The sequence below is a fragment of the Hippocampus zosterae genome, chromosome 8 (genome assembly GCF_025434085.1).
Source record: "Hippocampus zosterae strain Florida chromosome 8, ASM2543408v3, whole genome shotgun sequence".
NCBI classification, from domain to species: Eukaryota; Metazoa; Chordata; class Actinopteri; order Syngnathiformes; family Syngnathidae; genus Hippocampus; species Hippocampus zosterae.
Window position 1 is genome coordinate 8,916,109 of NC_067458.1, and position 13,673 is coordinate 8,929,781.

At 46.5% G+C, this 13,673-nt stretch overlaps 1 protein-coding gene across 1 annotated transcript in view; it reads right to left on the reverse strand.

Moving 5' to 3' along the window:
• nek7 (NIMA-related kinase 7) overlaps positions 1-13,673 on the reverse strand; it is an 80,930-nt gene that overhangs the window by 38,711 nt on the left and 28,546 nt on the right. The window contains exons 2-4 of the mRNA XM_052073950.1: positions 9,126-9,218; positions 3,280-3,420; positions 1,977-2,039 (exon numbers count right to left, since the gene is read on the reverse strand). Coding sequence (XP_051929910.1) covers positions 1,977-2,039; positions 3,280-3,420; positions 9,126-9,185 — 264 coding nt within the window. The 5' untranslated portion in view covers positions 9,186-9,218. The remainder of the gene's footprint in view (positions 1-1,976; positions 2,040-3,279; positions 3,421-9,125; positions 9,219-13,673) is intronic.

Sequence of the window (13,673 nt, forward strand, 5' to 3'; positions counted from 1 at the left end):
GCACACGAGTAGCGAAAATTCGCATATAATTGAAATGCATTGGTGGGAGGGATTAAATATAATAGTTTATTTTTTTTAATAACCACCAAAGTTCTTCCAAAAATGCTAATTAACATTAAATAAGTGTTTACCGTGTAAATATGGGTTACGTTTCAAAAATAAGTTCAAAACAACCCAAAATGTGTAAAAACTAAAAATATATATTGAGAAAAAAAACGGACAGAAATCTGCAAACATACAACTCCACAGGTGCTATCAGGGGACCCATTGTACTTGAATGGGACAATTTTTGAATCAGAACCTGCAGCTGCAATTTTAGACCTTCTAGACAATTGAATAAAAATGTAAACAAAGTGGAAATGTAGGTGAATGTTTGATATTACAAAAGCTTAATACGTCATGGGTATTTGCCTTGTCAGTGAACACATGCTGCCTAATTTGCACGCACGCACACACACCCACGCACAGATAATTAGCATCTTTAATTGTTGACATCATTATTCCTCAGAACATAATGTAGACTTGATAGTAATTGACAAAGAGGAGCATGCAGATGTGGAACTGCGTGCATGATGAAATCTGAGGCATGTCAGAGAGCTGGATACTCAGTGTGGACAAAAGAGAGAGTGAGTGAGAAGTGGGACTCTCCAGTTGAAACTGGTAAGCCACAACAGGACAATGCAGATGAATAAGGAGATGCAAATACAGACAGACAAACAAACAAATAGGCAGAGCAATGAAAGGCAGTGACTAAGAGTAATGTTCATGCGTTCTGTGTGAGTGTGTCCAGGCATGCGTGCATGGAACCACACACAAGTATGTGTGTCATTCCAGTCGGTCCATGCCACTGTGTCTCTCATTATTCTGATTTGGCTGCATCTCCTGTTGGCTTGTCTAGAAGGGGGATAAAGCAAAATGGCTGTCTCTCTCACACTCAGCCTTTTATTAAAAGGCGTGCAGTCAAGGGCCAGGCAGCACTTCACTTGAATGAGCTCAGAGAGAGGGGGGAAAAAAAAAAGCTCAAGGCTGAAGGTGATCCACCATGAGGAAATGAAGGGGGTCTGTGTGAGACATACGAATTGGTGAGAGGACAAAAATGGAGGAAAATGGTACATGCGACAGACAGCCAGCAGAGGAGACAGAGAGTAGGAAATTAGCATGATATAAATAAAATGAGGAACATAGTCACCTGTCAAAGACTGACAGTGAACCCTGCCATAACCACTTGTAGGAGGTCAGAGACACAGACTGAGGTTAACCCTGATGTCTTGTAGCATTAAGTCACAGAAGGGCTGCTCAGTTTACATATCTCTACAATGCGGTGTCTGCATCCGCGTATCCTTGTCTTTGATCGACCCCCGGAGCTACACTGGAGTGTTTAGAGTGGCACAAACTAATCGAATTAGTTTACTTCGTCTCCTCAACGTATATGTGAGAAAGCATACAAGCATAAACAGCCTGCAGTGATCATACATGCAAGACGAGCACAGATGTGAAGGCAAACATAATCTGGAAACATACGTTAGGAATGAAGATTTTTTTTTGTTTTTTTTTACAAACAACAAGCAAAACAATCTGGCAGACATTTTATGAGAGTTTGATGAATACCACTTCATGGGGGGATAAAAGCCAGCACAAGTAAAAGAAACATGTTGGTGACATGTACGTCCCATCGATGATGAGTCTCCAAGCCTGGAGGCATCTACCGTAGATACACTGGCACACTCACTCACACACTTCAGAGATTGCAAGTACTTTTCAGTCAGGTCCAAACATTCACTCTTTCCTTTGTGCTGTATATTCATACACCGAAACAAACAAGCCAACTACAAAAGTACGCACAAGCACTTCACACATAGATGCAAGATGCATTGTGCAGCTGAATTGTTTTCTTGTGTTGCAAGGACTCTGCTGAGCCACCGAAAAAGAAAGATTGCTGCAAAACACACGATCTCGCCTCTTCTCGGGTTGCTTACCTTAAGGAGATCTATCTCTTTGATGCAATCCTGCCGAGCTTTGGCATCCATCAAGTCAAATATCTATTAGGGTATCAAAAAAGGTGTGGGGGGGGGGGGGGTGATAGAGATCGGACACAGATGCACATTATGGCACGTTCAAGTAGAAAGTAGCGAAAAGAAAAAAACAAACGCAAAGAAACAGTTGCTGATGTACGAGAGGTGGCATTTCATTGACTATAGTGTTTCACACCTGAAAGACTCATATGGACTAGATCAACATGCAATGTGTTAGTGAGTGAATGTATAAAAGTTGAACCTGGACATACATGACCTGTAATTGAACACTTTAACTTCTATGTTCAACAGTAATGTCATAACGTCAATCTACATGATTATTGTTTTTAGAGGCAGGTATTTAGATGGATTTTTGTCCGTCATATTTTTAAGAATTTGCAAAGCTATGTTTTAGTGTTACAACTCTCAAAATATTTTCTATCAATAAAAGCTGTCATATCAAGAAGAATGATGGGAATGAGATTTCTTTGCTATTTTACTTACCTGTAGTTAAAATCAACATTCCACATTGTCAATAATGTCATAATTCCTCATCAAACCGCTCGGCTTCCATCCATCAGAGGTTGGGATGCCAAATGTTATATATCCAATAAGATTTTCCAATATATTCTCCAAAGTAAAAATAAACCAAATAAATTAAAATAAATACAACGTTTTGTTGGCCTTAAGACTTTGTTAAGTCCTGGATCTAAACAAATATTTCAGTAGTGTGTAAAAAAATGTAAAAAGAAATTGTGTTCAATTCCTCTAAAGTATTTAAAAATGTTCAAAATGTTTTTTTCATTGAAAGCATTCAGATTCATATTTTTATATTGTTTTGTTGAACTCGTACAACATAATGAAGTTGCTTAACTGTCAGCTATTATTTCATTGATGTTTTAACCATGTTTTTACCATGTTATCGTTCCCTGTTTTTGTCTTCTTTTGAAGTTGTACAAAATAACTAACCTGTTTTGTCAGCCACTGCATATTGCAAACAAAGTTGTTTATTCACAAATATATTTTGCTAATATCTTCAGTGGCTCGAAATCTTTACATCATATGAAACTACAGTATTCCAATTGCGGCGACTAAAAATCAGCAAACATGATCTGTACCACCCCCCCAAAAAAGGGTGCAACCAAATCTGTGCTGGGGCGAGCAAATGAATTAGTTAATCATTGGAATCAACTGAATTAGTTGGTCGCACAGGTGCTACCAATACAAAAGTTAGTGTCAAGACTTGCAAGTGGTAATGGACTCTTACCTGGACTTTCTTCAGGGCCACAGATGTGTTGTCTAGCAGATACCTTGCCCGGTAAACCTCACTGAATTGTCCCCGGCCTATTTTCTTCTCAATCTGAAAGTTAGCAAGCGAATTGTGGCCCATGTCTGGCTGTAAAGGTTTCTGGGAAAACAAAACACACATGACATCGTTGTAGGTGAGCACACACATCAAAATAAAAATATTTTAGGTTTCATTATAGACCAAGAGCACTGGCCAGAGGCAGTGAGTGGACAGGTCGGATGTGGGCTGTCGTCTGTACTTTAACCAGGTCAGCGGCGAATGTGAAGATGTTTAGTTGGGTCTATCTGTGGCTTGACTGCCTTTGTGTCTGGTGTTGTAGGAAACAATCTTGCAAAAGAAAACACTATTTTGCTAAACACTTTTTTAAAAAATATATAATGGACATTAACGAGACCGCGAGCCAAGAGAAGGTTTATGTCACAGTTGCCCTGTGTTAACAGCATTGGTAATGACTAACACTTGGTAGACAAGCGAGGCAAAAATATTTGAACCCATTGGCGCATTTACTGTATTTTTCAGACCATCGGATTATTAGGCACAATGTCAATGAACAGGTCTATTTCCATACATTAGGCACACCGGATGACGTCATGAAATGGGTGCGGCAGCACAAGAAAGAGGCCGGGTTTTAGTGAGCCAGGCATATTTCTTCTGGGTGAGAAAAATAGCCAACAAAAAAAAAACATTTCATAAGGAATAAGATCATCATTGTGCCAAACGTAATGTATCGTTGCTGTCCTGTGGAAAACATACATGTCCATTTTTGTCATTTTTTAACAAATGTTTGTTAATATGATGTCCAAAAGGCGTAAATCAGAGTTTTATTTCTGGTTCACGCTGGCATGGTTATCAGCTTTCATTGCAGTTAAAAAACTAGGTTTGAAGTGAAGGGAAAAGCATTTTATCATTTCCATTAGCTGATGGCAAAAGGAAGAAGCCTGTACGTGTCAGGTGATGGGTCGAATGAGCCCCTCTGAAGTGTGTTCGCTATTTCTGTGTGACTCTGCCTCCATATGTCTGCAAGTCACTCTGACAGCTACCATACAGGACACCACAAAAGATTATTCAACATTATGACACCTCCATGGCAGCTCCAGCACAGTGCCTCACTGACAAAAATGACCAGAAATTGTGACGTTACATGTTGAACTATGTTGATGGAGGGTTGTATTCTGAAAAAAAAATGGAAATAGTGTAATATTTGCAGGGAAGTGACCACGTGAAAGGTATTGAACGGTGTTTGTTTTTTTTCTTCTTTCTACCCACATTCTTGCTGCTGTATCCTATCTTATCTACTGTACTGTCTGCTGTACAGATTGAGGTGTTGTAAAAACGATGGAGAGAGAGAGAGAGAGAGAGAGAGAGAGAGAGAGAGAGAGAGAGAGAGAGAGAGAGAGAGAGAGAGAGAGAGAGAGAGAGAGAGAGAGAGAGAAGAGGACAAGAGGGCATAGCTTTCATTCGCTGCGTGGTAGCTTGACAAATGTTAGCATGAGCCTCTAAAGCGCTGTGACAACCGCCTGCTGAGAGCACAGTCTTGCTAATGTGTCCTGGCATGCCAGCCCAGTAATCACACATTTACATATGCAATGACCTACATTTGCATGTCAGATCGCACACTGTCCGGCATGATTAACAGTGGGCACCTCCCCGTGTGGAGTCGCCTTGGGTGGCAGCAGAGGCCGTGCGAGGGCGGAGGAGAGGGCTGGAGGGAGGGCGTCTTTTTTGGCAGCCGAGGGGCCAGGCTGCCAGGCAGGATTATGTCAGACAGCAGCCCCGGCATTAGACACTTCATTAGAGCTAATCTGTTTAGCAGTGGGCAGTGTATGTAAACTTCACAGGCCATTTGCGGCACCTCTTCGCCCCCTGGCCTGGCCTTCAAAGGGCAGCCAAGCCGCAGCTGACTGACAGGCCGTCTCATCTGCCGCACATGGGTGTCACACGATCAAGGGCTCCCAGATGAAATGCGGGCCTGACAGACACACACTCACACATAAGGAGATGTCACAGAGGAATGACCCCGAATGACACTGGGGTGACTGAAGAAAGAAGGGCGAGCAGGGGTCACAATGAAGGTAAAGCATTGCACAAACGAAATTTCCATTTATGGACTGAAATAATTTCACTCAAGTGCTAATAAAAACTAAGAGACGACACAGAAATGATGACCAAAGCCTCTTTCCAAAGATTTACTGTTGTGCCATTTGGTCTGCACTAATGTGATTCTGACTTCTGATGGGGACAAGGTACTTGGGAAGGATATTAAGTGGGAGCTGTGCAAGGCATTATGGGTAGTATTTGTGAGGGACAGTATGTCATGGGTAAAAACGTGACATATAACTGCCATGAGCATCTCGGAGGAAGAGGGAGGGAGGAATGGTGGGGGTGGGAGAGAGAGAGAGAGAGAGAGAGAGAGAGAGAGAGAGAGAGAGAGAGAGAGAGAGAGAGAGAGAGAGAGAGAGAGAGAGAGAGAGAGAGAGAGAGAGAGAGAGAGAGAGAGAGAGAGAGAGAGAGAGAGAGAGAGAGAGAGAGAGAGAGAGAGAGAGAGAGAGAGAGAGAGAGAGAGAGAGAGAGAGAGAGAGAGAGAGAGAGAGAGAGAGAGAGAGAGAGAGAGAGAGAGAGAGAGAGAGGAGAGAGAGAGAGAGAGAGAGAGAGAGAGAGAGAGAGAGCGAGAGAGCTCAGACGAAGTGTGATACAGGCTGACCAATAATGACGCCATTTCCAAACACAGCTGACAAGACACATGGAGGGTTGACGGGGCAAGGCGAGAGACGAGGAAAGCGATCGAGGGGAGACAAGCAGCAGAGGAGGAGTGGGTTTGATGTGACAGCTCGGCAGTGCCAACGGCTGCCACAGAAAGGCCAACAGCAGCAGAGAGGAAGGCCAACAGCAGCAGAGAGGACAGACAGGCGGACATTGACACTTCAAGTACATCAGCACCATGCTGGCTAATTTTGAAAGTACACTACTGGCCCACTGCCCAGGTGAAGGAAAAAAAAGAAAGAAAACCTTAAAGTGGTAGGTAGAGTTGTGAACCAATTGAAACACTTCTCAGAATCTTTGCAAAAATTCCAGTTGGGGGAGGGAAGCAGGGAAACAAACTCTTGGAAAATAGACCATGGCCAATGACATCAGTTTGATCAGCACCAAAATTGTACTGCATATAGTTTTATTCAAGGAATTAATCTTTACCGGAGCCATATCCCCTAAAAGCTTATGGGCCAAATACAAAACGGGGTCGGACAGAAGTTGAACATTTTCTGGGCGAAACTCAACTGAATTCAAAGATCCATTGTTTTTTGTTTTGTTTTGTTTTTTGCCAATACATTGATCCCTCGCTCTAACGCGGTTCACTTTCCGTGGCTGCGCTGTTTCACCGATTTTTTTGGTGCCGTTTTTTAATGCTTTTAACCCTTTAAATCAGAACGCGAGGTAACTGGGAGTAACCTTCCACAGATTATTAAAAGTAATAATAATAATAATAATTGGGGAACAATTTTTCAAATGCTTTAGATTGACAGCACACCGTTTGGCATGGACCAAATCGATTGCGATATTAGCACATTCCGACCTATTTTCAAAGCCCCTGTATTGCCGTTGATGGGAAAGTCACCGCTGGTGGTTAGCTGGGGTGCTTCAGTATACTAGAGATCATGGAAAATGTTGCAGATTCCCAGCCTATTCTTTTCCACGGGCCCTCCGAAGAAAGCCATAACTCCGAAGTGGCCCGCGACAAAAAAATGTGTTTGACACCCCTGCTTTACAGTGTGCATTTAATGAAACTTTCCTTTGATGAAAGCAGTTGAAGTTTCACCAACTGAACCATTATTGCCTCGTATCTCACGTTAAACCACATTTATAGGGGTGTTCACACGGAAACTTTTACTCCGGTGTAGCACCGGTGCTGCCGCCGTAGAGCGTTCGCACGTACAGTTACACCAGTGTAGCCGGAGTTAAAATGCTTCTCTTTAGTGAGCAGCTTTATACGCGTGAACGCTCCACAAAATTTACACCGGTGTAAGATACATCGCAACAAAATACATCGGTGCAGCACCGATGCAAATGTGTGCCGCGTGAATGCCGCTTAAATTATAGTTTACTTGTTAGGTAAGGTAGTGTTTTACGTGTTCATTGCTGTAAACATGAGACAAAATTAAATCTTAACCTCCCTAAGATATTGTACACTTGAGTATAGATTCATTGAAGTGTTGTCATTCAGATTAACATGCACATCGACTCCAAAGAGACAGTGAGGACAACAGGAAGAGACAGTGACTGGCAGGCAGAGGGGCTCACACCCACTCTCACCCATCACGAGCCCCCTTGAGCACGGCACCATGCAATATTCATCCCCAGCCAGTGAGCCAACCAGGCAGCCAAAACGCCAGGATTCAGCCCAAAGGTGCTTCTCGTTCGCCTCTCAACCCGTCTCACGCTTACAGACAGTCCTGTGTCTGTCAAACTGTGCCGCCACGATCAAAATCACAATGGAATAGGGGTGTGGTGGTGGGAATGGGGTGTTGCTCCTCAACCTCGCTACTCACATAAAGAGTAAACGTACCATTAAAAATGCACATCTTACCAGCTCATTTCGTTTACCTTATGCATATGCAACACACCTCCGGGACACAGAAAAACTACTATATGTTGCAAGCGATGCAGAATGTCCTTCGTTGCATATACAATTTCTTCATCAGGATGGTACCCCTTTCCCCAGAGTTTATTGAACCTTGGGAAAGCGCAAACAGATCCATGACTTGTTGAAATGCATCCCGTCTGGAGGCAGGTTGCACTGCAATCTAATTTACCATCTTTAAGTTTAACTCCCACCGAATATGTAATCAGTTCAGAGGGCAACACTGAAAACAGGCAAAGATTAGCACAAAGCGCAGGACTAGAATTACCACCAGTGAAAAACACTAGAAATAGCTTGAAAACCAGTGTGTGCAAATTAAGCCTGGAAAAAGAATACATAATCAACATCTGGGGGATCAGCAGATGATCTGGTGTTTGTGTGTATGGGGGCTTGCCTAAAGTCAAATTAATCATTAGAGCTTTTATCCGAGTTTCTTATGCGGGCAACCCAATTATCCTTAATTTTGCAATTACAAAACTTAGAATAAATTGAGTCCCTTGGCAATTCCAGCATTAATGTTGTAATGCCCTCACATACACAAGGAAAACAACAACCAGGGCCTATTTTTAGTGTTGTTTCTGTTGCAACCAAAATCCACATTTACTCTGGGGCGTATGGATGAACATCCTTGTTTAAACTCTATTCAATAGTTATGGAGGCAAAAACATCCTTCTGGAAAGAAATCAATACAGCTGATGTTGAAGGACGGCTGTAAATTCCAACAGCGACCAGATATGCAATGAGCAAACCGCAGTTTATCGAACCGAGAACTGCATGCAAGGAGGCCCGGCCGTGTCTGCCAGCCTCCAGAGTTCTCATCAATAGAAGCAACTCGGCATTCATCCACTGCTGCCTGTCTCATGCAATTGCTGCCACAATCTCAAGTATGATTGAAAGAACGGAGCATGTTAAATTATACAGGGAGAGTGAAGGCAGGACGGCTCAAATGCACACAATGTGAAGTAGGATGAATACTCCAATCTAATTTTAATCGGCCATAACTCAATGAATCATTGCTGATAACACTTCTTAAATGTTCTTGGTAGGAGGCACCCGTACGCACAATCTGACATTAGTTATTTATTATCTTTAAGCTTGATTGAGATTATCAATATCATGGGCTACAAGTACGAATACAGGGATGCAAGACGAAGACTGTCTAGGTCTCTACCTGTGGCTGAAAGACTGGCACGGCTGCTTGCTGTCCTTGTGGCTGAGAGTCCATATCCATGGCGTTAAGGCCTTGAATCTGTTTCTTCCCCGTCTGAGGATAAAAACACAAGTTAGAGATTCTCGTTGGCCAAGATAACTGCAGCATGAGCTTGAAACAATCAGGAGTTAATCAGTTCATCACTGGACAATGTTTCAGTGCGGAAAATCTCTCCCCCCACGGAGGTGTTTGCGGTGCCAACCTCTCGAATTAAGCAACTAACAGTGCAGCGGGTGTGCGGTTTCAAGAGAATTGGATCCGGTGTCACGCCTGTGAATCTGACAGTCCCTGTGTGAAGCTCTCTCCTCTCACATTGCACGCTGAAGAGCTAAAGCAGGCACCACTGTTCTGGAAACTGAGATAATGACACAACATCACAACATCAACTTGGATTTCCTCCAAGCATCCTTTCATGGGGATTAGAAATATTTTAGCAGTTTCACATCACTGTATTTCTTTTTTTTCTAAGAAAATAAGGTCACACTGAGGTGAGTGCACTGGATGTGAGTGTACGCTATGGTGCTGCATAATTGCATGTTCTGGCATGCAGCCCAAACAGACATTTTCCACTGCAAGTTGGTGTTCTAAATAGCATAAACATTTCATTGATGTGCATACAACATTGTACCTAAATTAATTCAGAGAAACCTTTGGTAAAAGTAGGTTCAGACACACAGTTTATGGTTCCAGTGCGTCCAAGTGCTCACACTTTCAAAGATGCTCGAGGGTCAATCCCAACAAAATTCATATGAGAGAGGGAGAGAGGGAGAGAGACAGAGAGAGAGATGCTGTTTATGCTGCGCATGTTATATGATGAATATTAACTGTGCATTTGCGTGCTCTGCCATTGGTTTAGGCACAGTTTAACTTGGCTCAATGTTGGCATTGGACATAATTATCAAAAAGTTGGTAGGGAATAAAAAGATGGGTGAGAGGAAAAGAAGGAAAGAAAAGAAGAGAGGAAACTATGCCTGAAGACCCACATACAGTTGCTCGTCAAAAATTGAAATGGCCTCTTAAGAAAATCCAGTGTTTTGCTGCTCGGATCGGTGAAGGCCCTCGTTAAAGAGGAATGCGGCCCCCAGGACAGGGCGACGGCTCCTGGTGCTTGTGTCTCCGATGACTGTGGAGGCCCAGTCTTCCCCGAAAACCCCGCCCGCAGGATTGACAGAAGTGGGTTGGGGGGCCGGGCGGTTGCAGGGCCCTCTCCTTCCTGCGCGCTCGCCGGTCCTCCTCCGCAGCGACGCGTCGAGTCTCGAAGACCTGGACCCCGCCGCGCACAGCCCCACGCCAGGCCACCCGATTCGCGGCCAGGTCAGCCCTCTGTGCCGGGGGAATCCGGCACCGCTGAAGATGACCCTTTAGCTGGTCTTTGAAACGTCTTTTCGGGGCTCCGCGGGGACAGTTGCCCTCCAGCAACTCCGCGTAGAGGAGCTGCTTCGGGAGACGGTTGTCGCTCATCCGCTGCACGTGGCCGGCCCATCGCAGTTGGGCCAAGGTGATCATGGCCTCGATACTCGTGAGGCCAGCCCGGGTGAGGATCTCATTATTAGTCAATCTCTCCTCCCAGGAAACGTTGAGGAGAGATCGGAGTCGTCCTTGGTGGAACCTCTCGAGCCTCTTGATGCTGCTCCGATAGAGGTCCAACATTCGGCGCCATAGAGAAGGGTCGGGAGGACGACAGACTTATACACCATGATCTTCGTGTTGGTGGAAATGTTTGACACCGGTCCGAACCGGGAATGGGGGAGTCATTTCGCCCTGAGTCAGGACGCAACCCTTCATGCCGTCATGAAACATTCGGATGAGGGATATGAATTTGGGGGGGGCAGCCTTGACGTTCCAGCACTTTCCAGAGTGCCGTTCGGGGCACAGAATCAAACGCTTTGGCCAGATCATAAAAGATGGCGTGGAACTCCCTCCGCTGCTCCCGGCACTTCTCCAGGAGCTGCGTGGCGCAGAACACCATGTTCGCGGTTCCCCTGCCTGGACGGAAGCCCGCCTGGGACTCCGGAAGAAACCGCTCAGCGAGACAGGTGAGTCGGTCGCCCAGTATACGAGAAATGAGTTTTCCAGCAGTTGACAGCAGGGAAATTCCATGATAGTTTCCACAGTCGAGTTTGTCGCCCTTCTTGAATATCGTGACGATGACGGAGTCCTTCAGTTCTCCAGGCACCGTCTCCTCGACCCAGCATTGAAGGATGAAGGTGTGGAGGCGGGTGAGGAGAGGTGCACCCCCAGCTTGTAAAAGTTCTACGGGGATGTCTTGAACTCCAGCAGCTTTGTTCTTCTTCATCCTCCTCAGGGCTCTGGAGATCTCCCGGAGAGTCGGCAGCTCCGTCATTCAGTGTTGCACAGGGAGCTGGGGGACAGGATCGAGGAAGCCGTCTGCTGCGCATGTCGGACGGTTCAGGAGCTCCATGAAATGCTCCTTCCATTGCTGGTGAGTATCCTCCTTTTCCTGCAGTATTGTGCCATCCTTTGCCTGCACAGCCATTGGACGACTGTGAGCCGGACCGATGATCTTCCTCGTTGCTTCGAAGAAGGATCTGGTATCGTGATGGTCAGCGAAACTCTGCATTTGGTGGGCAAAGTTGACCCACCATTGATTTTGCGAGGGACGTCTGGTACTGTTCGAGGACTTCGGGATTCCTCATCAGCCCAACATTGAAACGTATCCTCTTGGGGATCTACTTCCTTCTTTTCGCAGGCGTGATCTTTAGCCCAAGTCTTGAGGCTACCAGCCTGTGATCGGACCATCCATCATCCATGGAGCGGATTGCCCTCGTGACCATGACGTCCGCTCGGTCGCAGATGCGGGTAAGGACGTAATCGATCAGGTGCCAGTGGCCGGATCTCTGATGTTGCCAGGTGGTCTTGTGCTTGTTGGCCATCCGAAACAGTGTGTTGGTTATTACCATTTCCGTCTCTGCGCAGAGACCAAGGAGTAGTTCTCCATTTTCGTTGCAGTTTGCCAACGCCTTCCTTCCCCAGAATCCCTCCCCAAAGCTGATGGTCCCGGCCCACCCGCGCGTTGAAATCCCCCAGAACCAAGAGCTTATCCCGGGGGTTGACGCGGAGGATCAGGCCACGCAGCGCGGCATAGAAGGACTCCTTCGCCTCCTCCGAGGCGTCCAGGGTAGGTGCATAGGCGCTGATGATCACAAGGGATTGGGATTGACATAGAGGTAGAGTGATGGACATGAGTCTCTCAGAAGTTCTTACGGGGATGATGTTGTGATCCCTAACCAGATGTGACTTAACGCAGAACCCTACACCGTGAATTCTTCTCTCCTCCACAGCTCGTCCGCTCCAGAAGAAGGTGTACCCGTGCCGAGGCTCCTCGATCTGCCCGGCACCAGGGAGACGGGTCTCGGAGAGGGCAACAATGTCCAGGCCGAGCTTCTGAATCTCAAGGGCGATGAGGGCAGTCCTGCGCTCCGGTCTATTTGCTCTTGCATTGTCCATCAGGGTTCGTACATTCCAAGCACCGATTTCCAGGAAAGCAGTCCGGTTATTGTATTTGTATTTGTTTCGCCCGCATGAAGGATGAAACTGCTGGAGGCGGGTCTCTAGCCGATCGGTTGGTGGTGACGGGCGTGATTAGGCCGCCTTTTATTGGCCCTTCCTCGGATTGAGGGGAGCAGCGCTACGACTAAAGAGTCCTGCTCCGCCACCGTGGTCGCTGCCTCTCCCCTGCACCATCACCAGTTCGCAAGGGGAGCGACCATCGTGCCACGGCTGCCGATGTGTGGTTGTGGAACTAGGGACGTGGGCCCTCATCTGAGCCGGTCCCCGATGCCCCGCGCCATCGCCGCCGGACTTCTTGAGGTGAAGGGGATCGGGAGAAGGGGGACACGGGTTGGGGGGGCAGGAGGGGGAGGGGGGAGAAATCGCCATCCTGGGGGCTATGCAGCGTGAGGGAGGGGGACGGGTCGCAACCCCGCCCCCGCACTTCGACCCCGTGGCCAAGGTCCACGGCAGCGCGGTGGCCGACGGTGGTGGTCCAGGGGGTCTGCAGCACCCGAGGTTGGACGGTGGGTGCGCCGGGCCCTGTGTTTTATTTTGAAGGGTGGGCATTCCATCATAACCCAAGGTGGATGTCGGCTTGGGGATCCGGTCCGCCGCCTTGCTAGGCGCTTAACGCCAGGACTGCGGTGGATTTGTATACCGCAGGACGCGGTCCCGCGGGATTTTGCTGACCCGAAGGTCATTACCACTTCGCACCAACTCTCCAGTGATGGAAAGTCCCGTCAATTCGGCGTGGAGGCTCCCTTACGGACTTCACTGCAATCCACTAGGAATTGGCGACGGTTTGATCCGCACCTTTGAGCCTAGGGATCGCAGATCTTTTGCGAAGTTGTTTAGCTGCTACACTGGCTTTATTATTTTTCCTCCCGACACCACATTTCCATCCTTGCTTTTAATCCATCCTTTTAAAAAAAAACTTCTCATCCTCCGTCCCAAAAATGGATGGACGGGCAGATTGTTGTCCCAGGGAAGGAATGC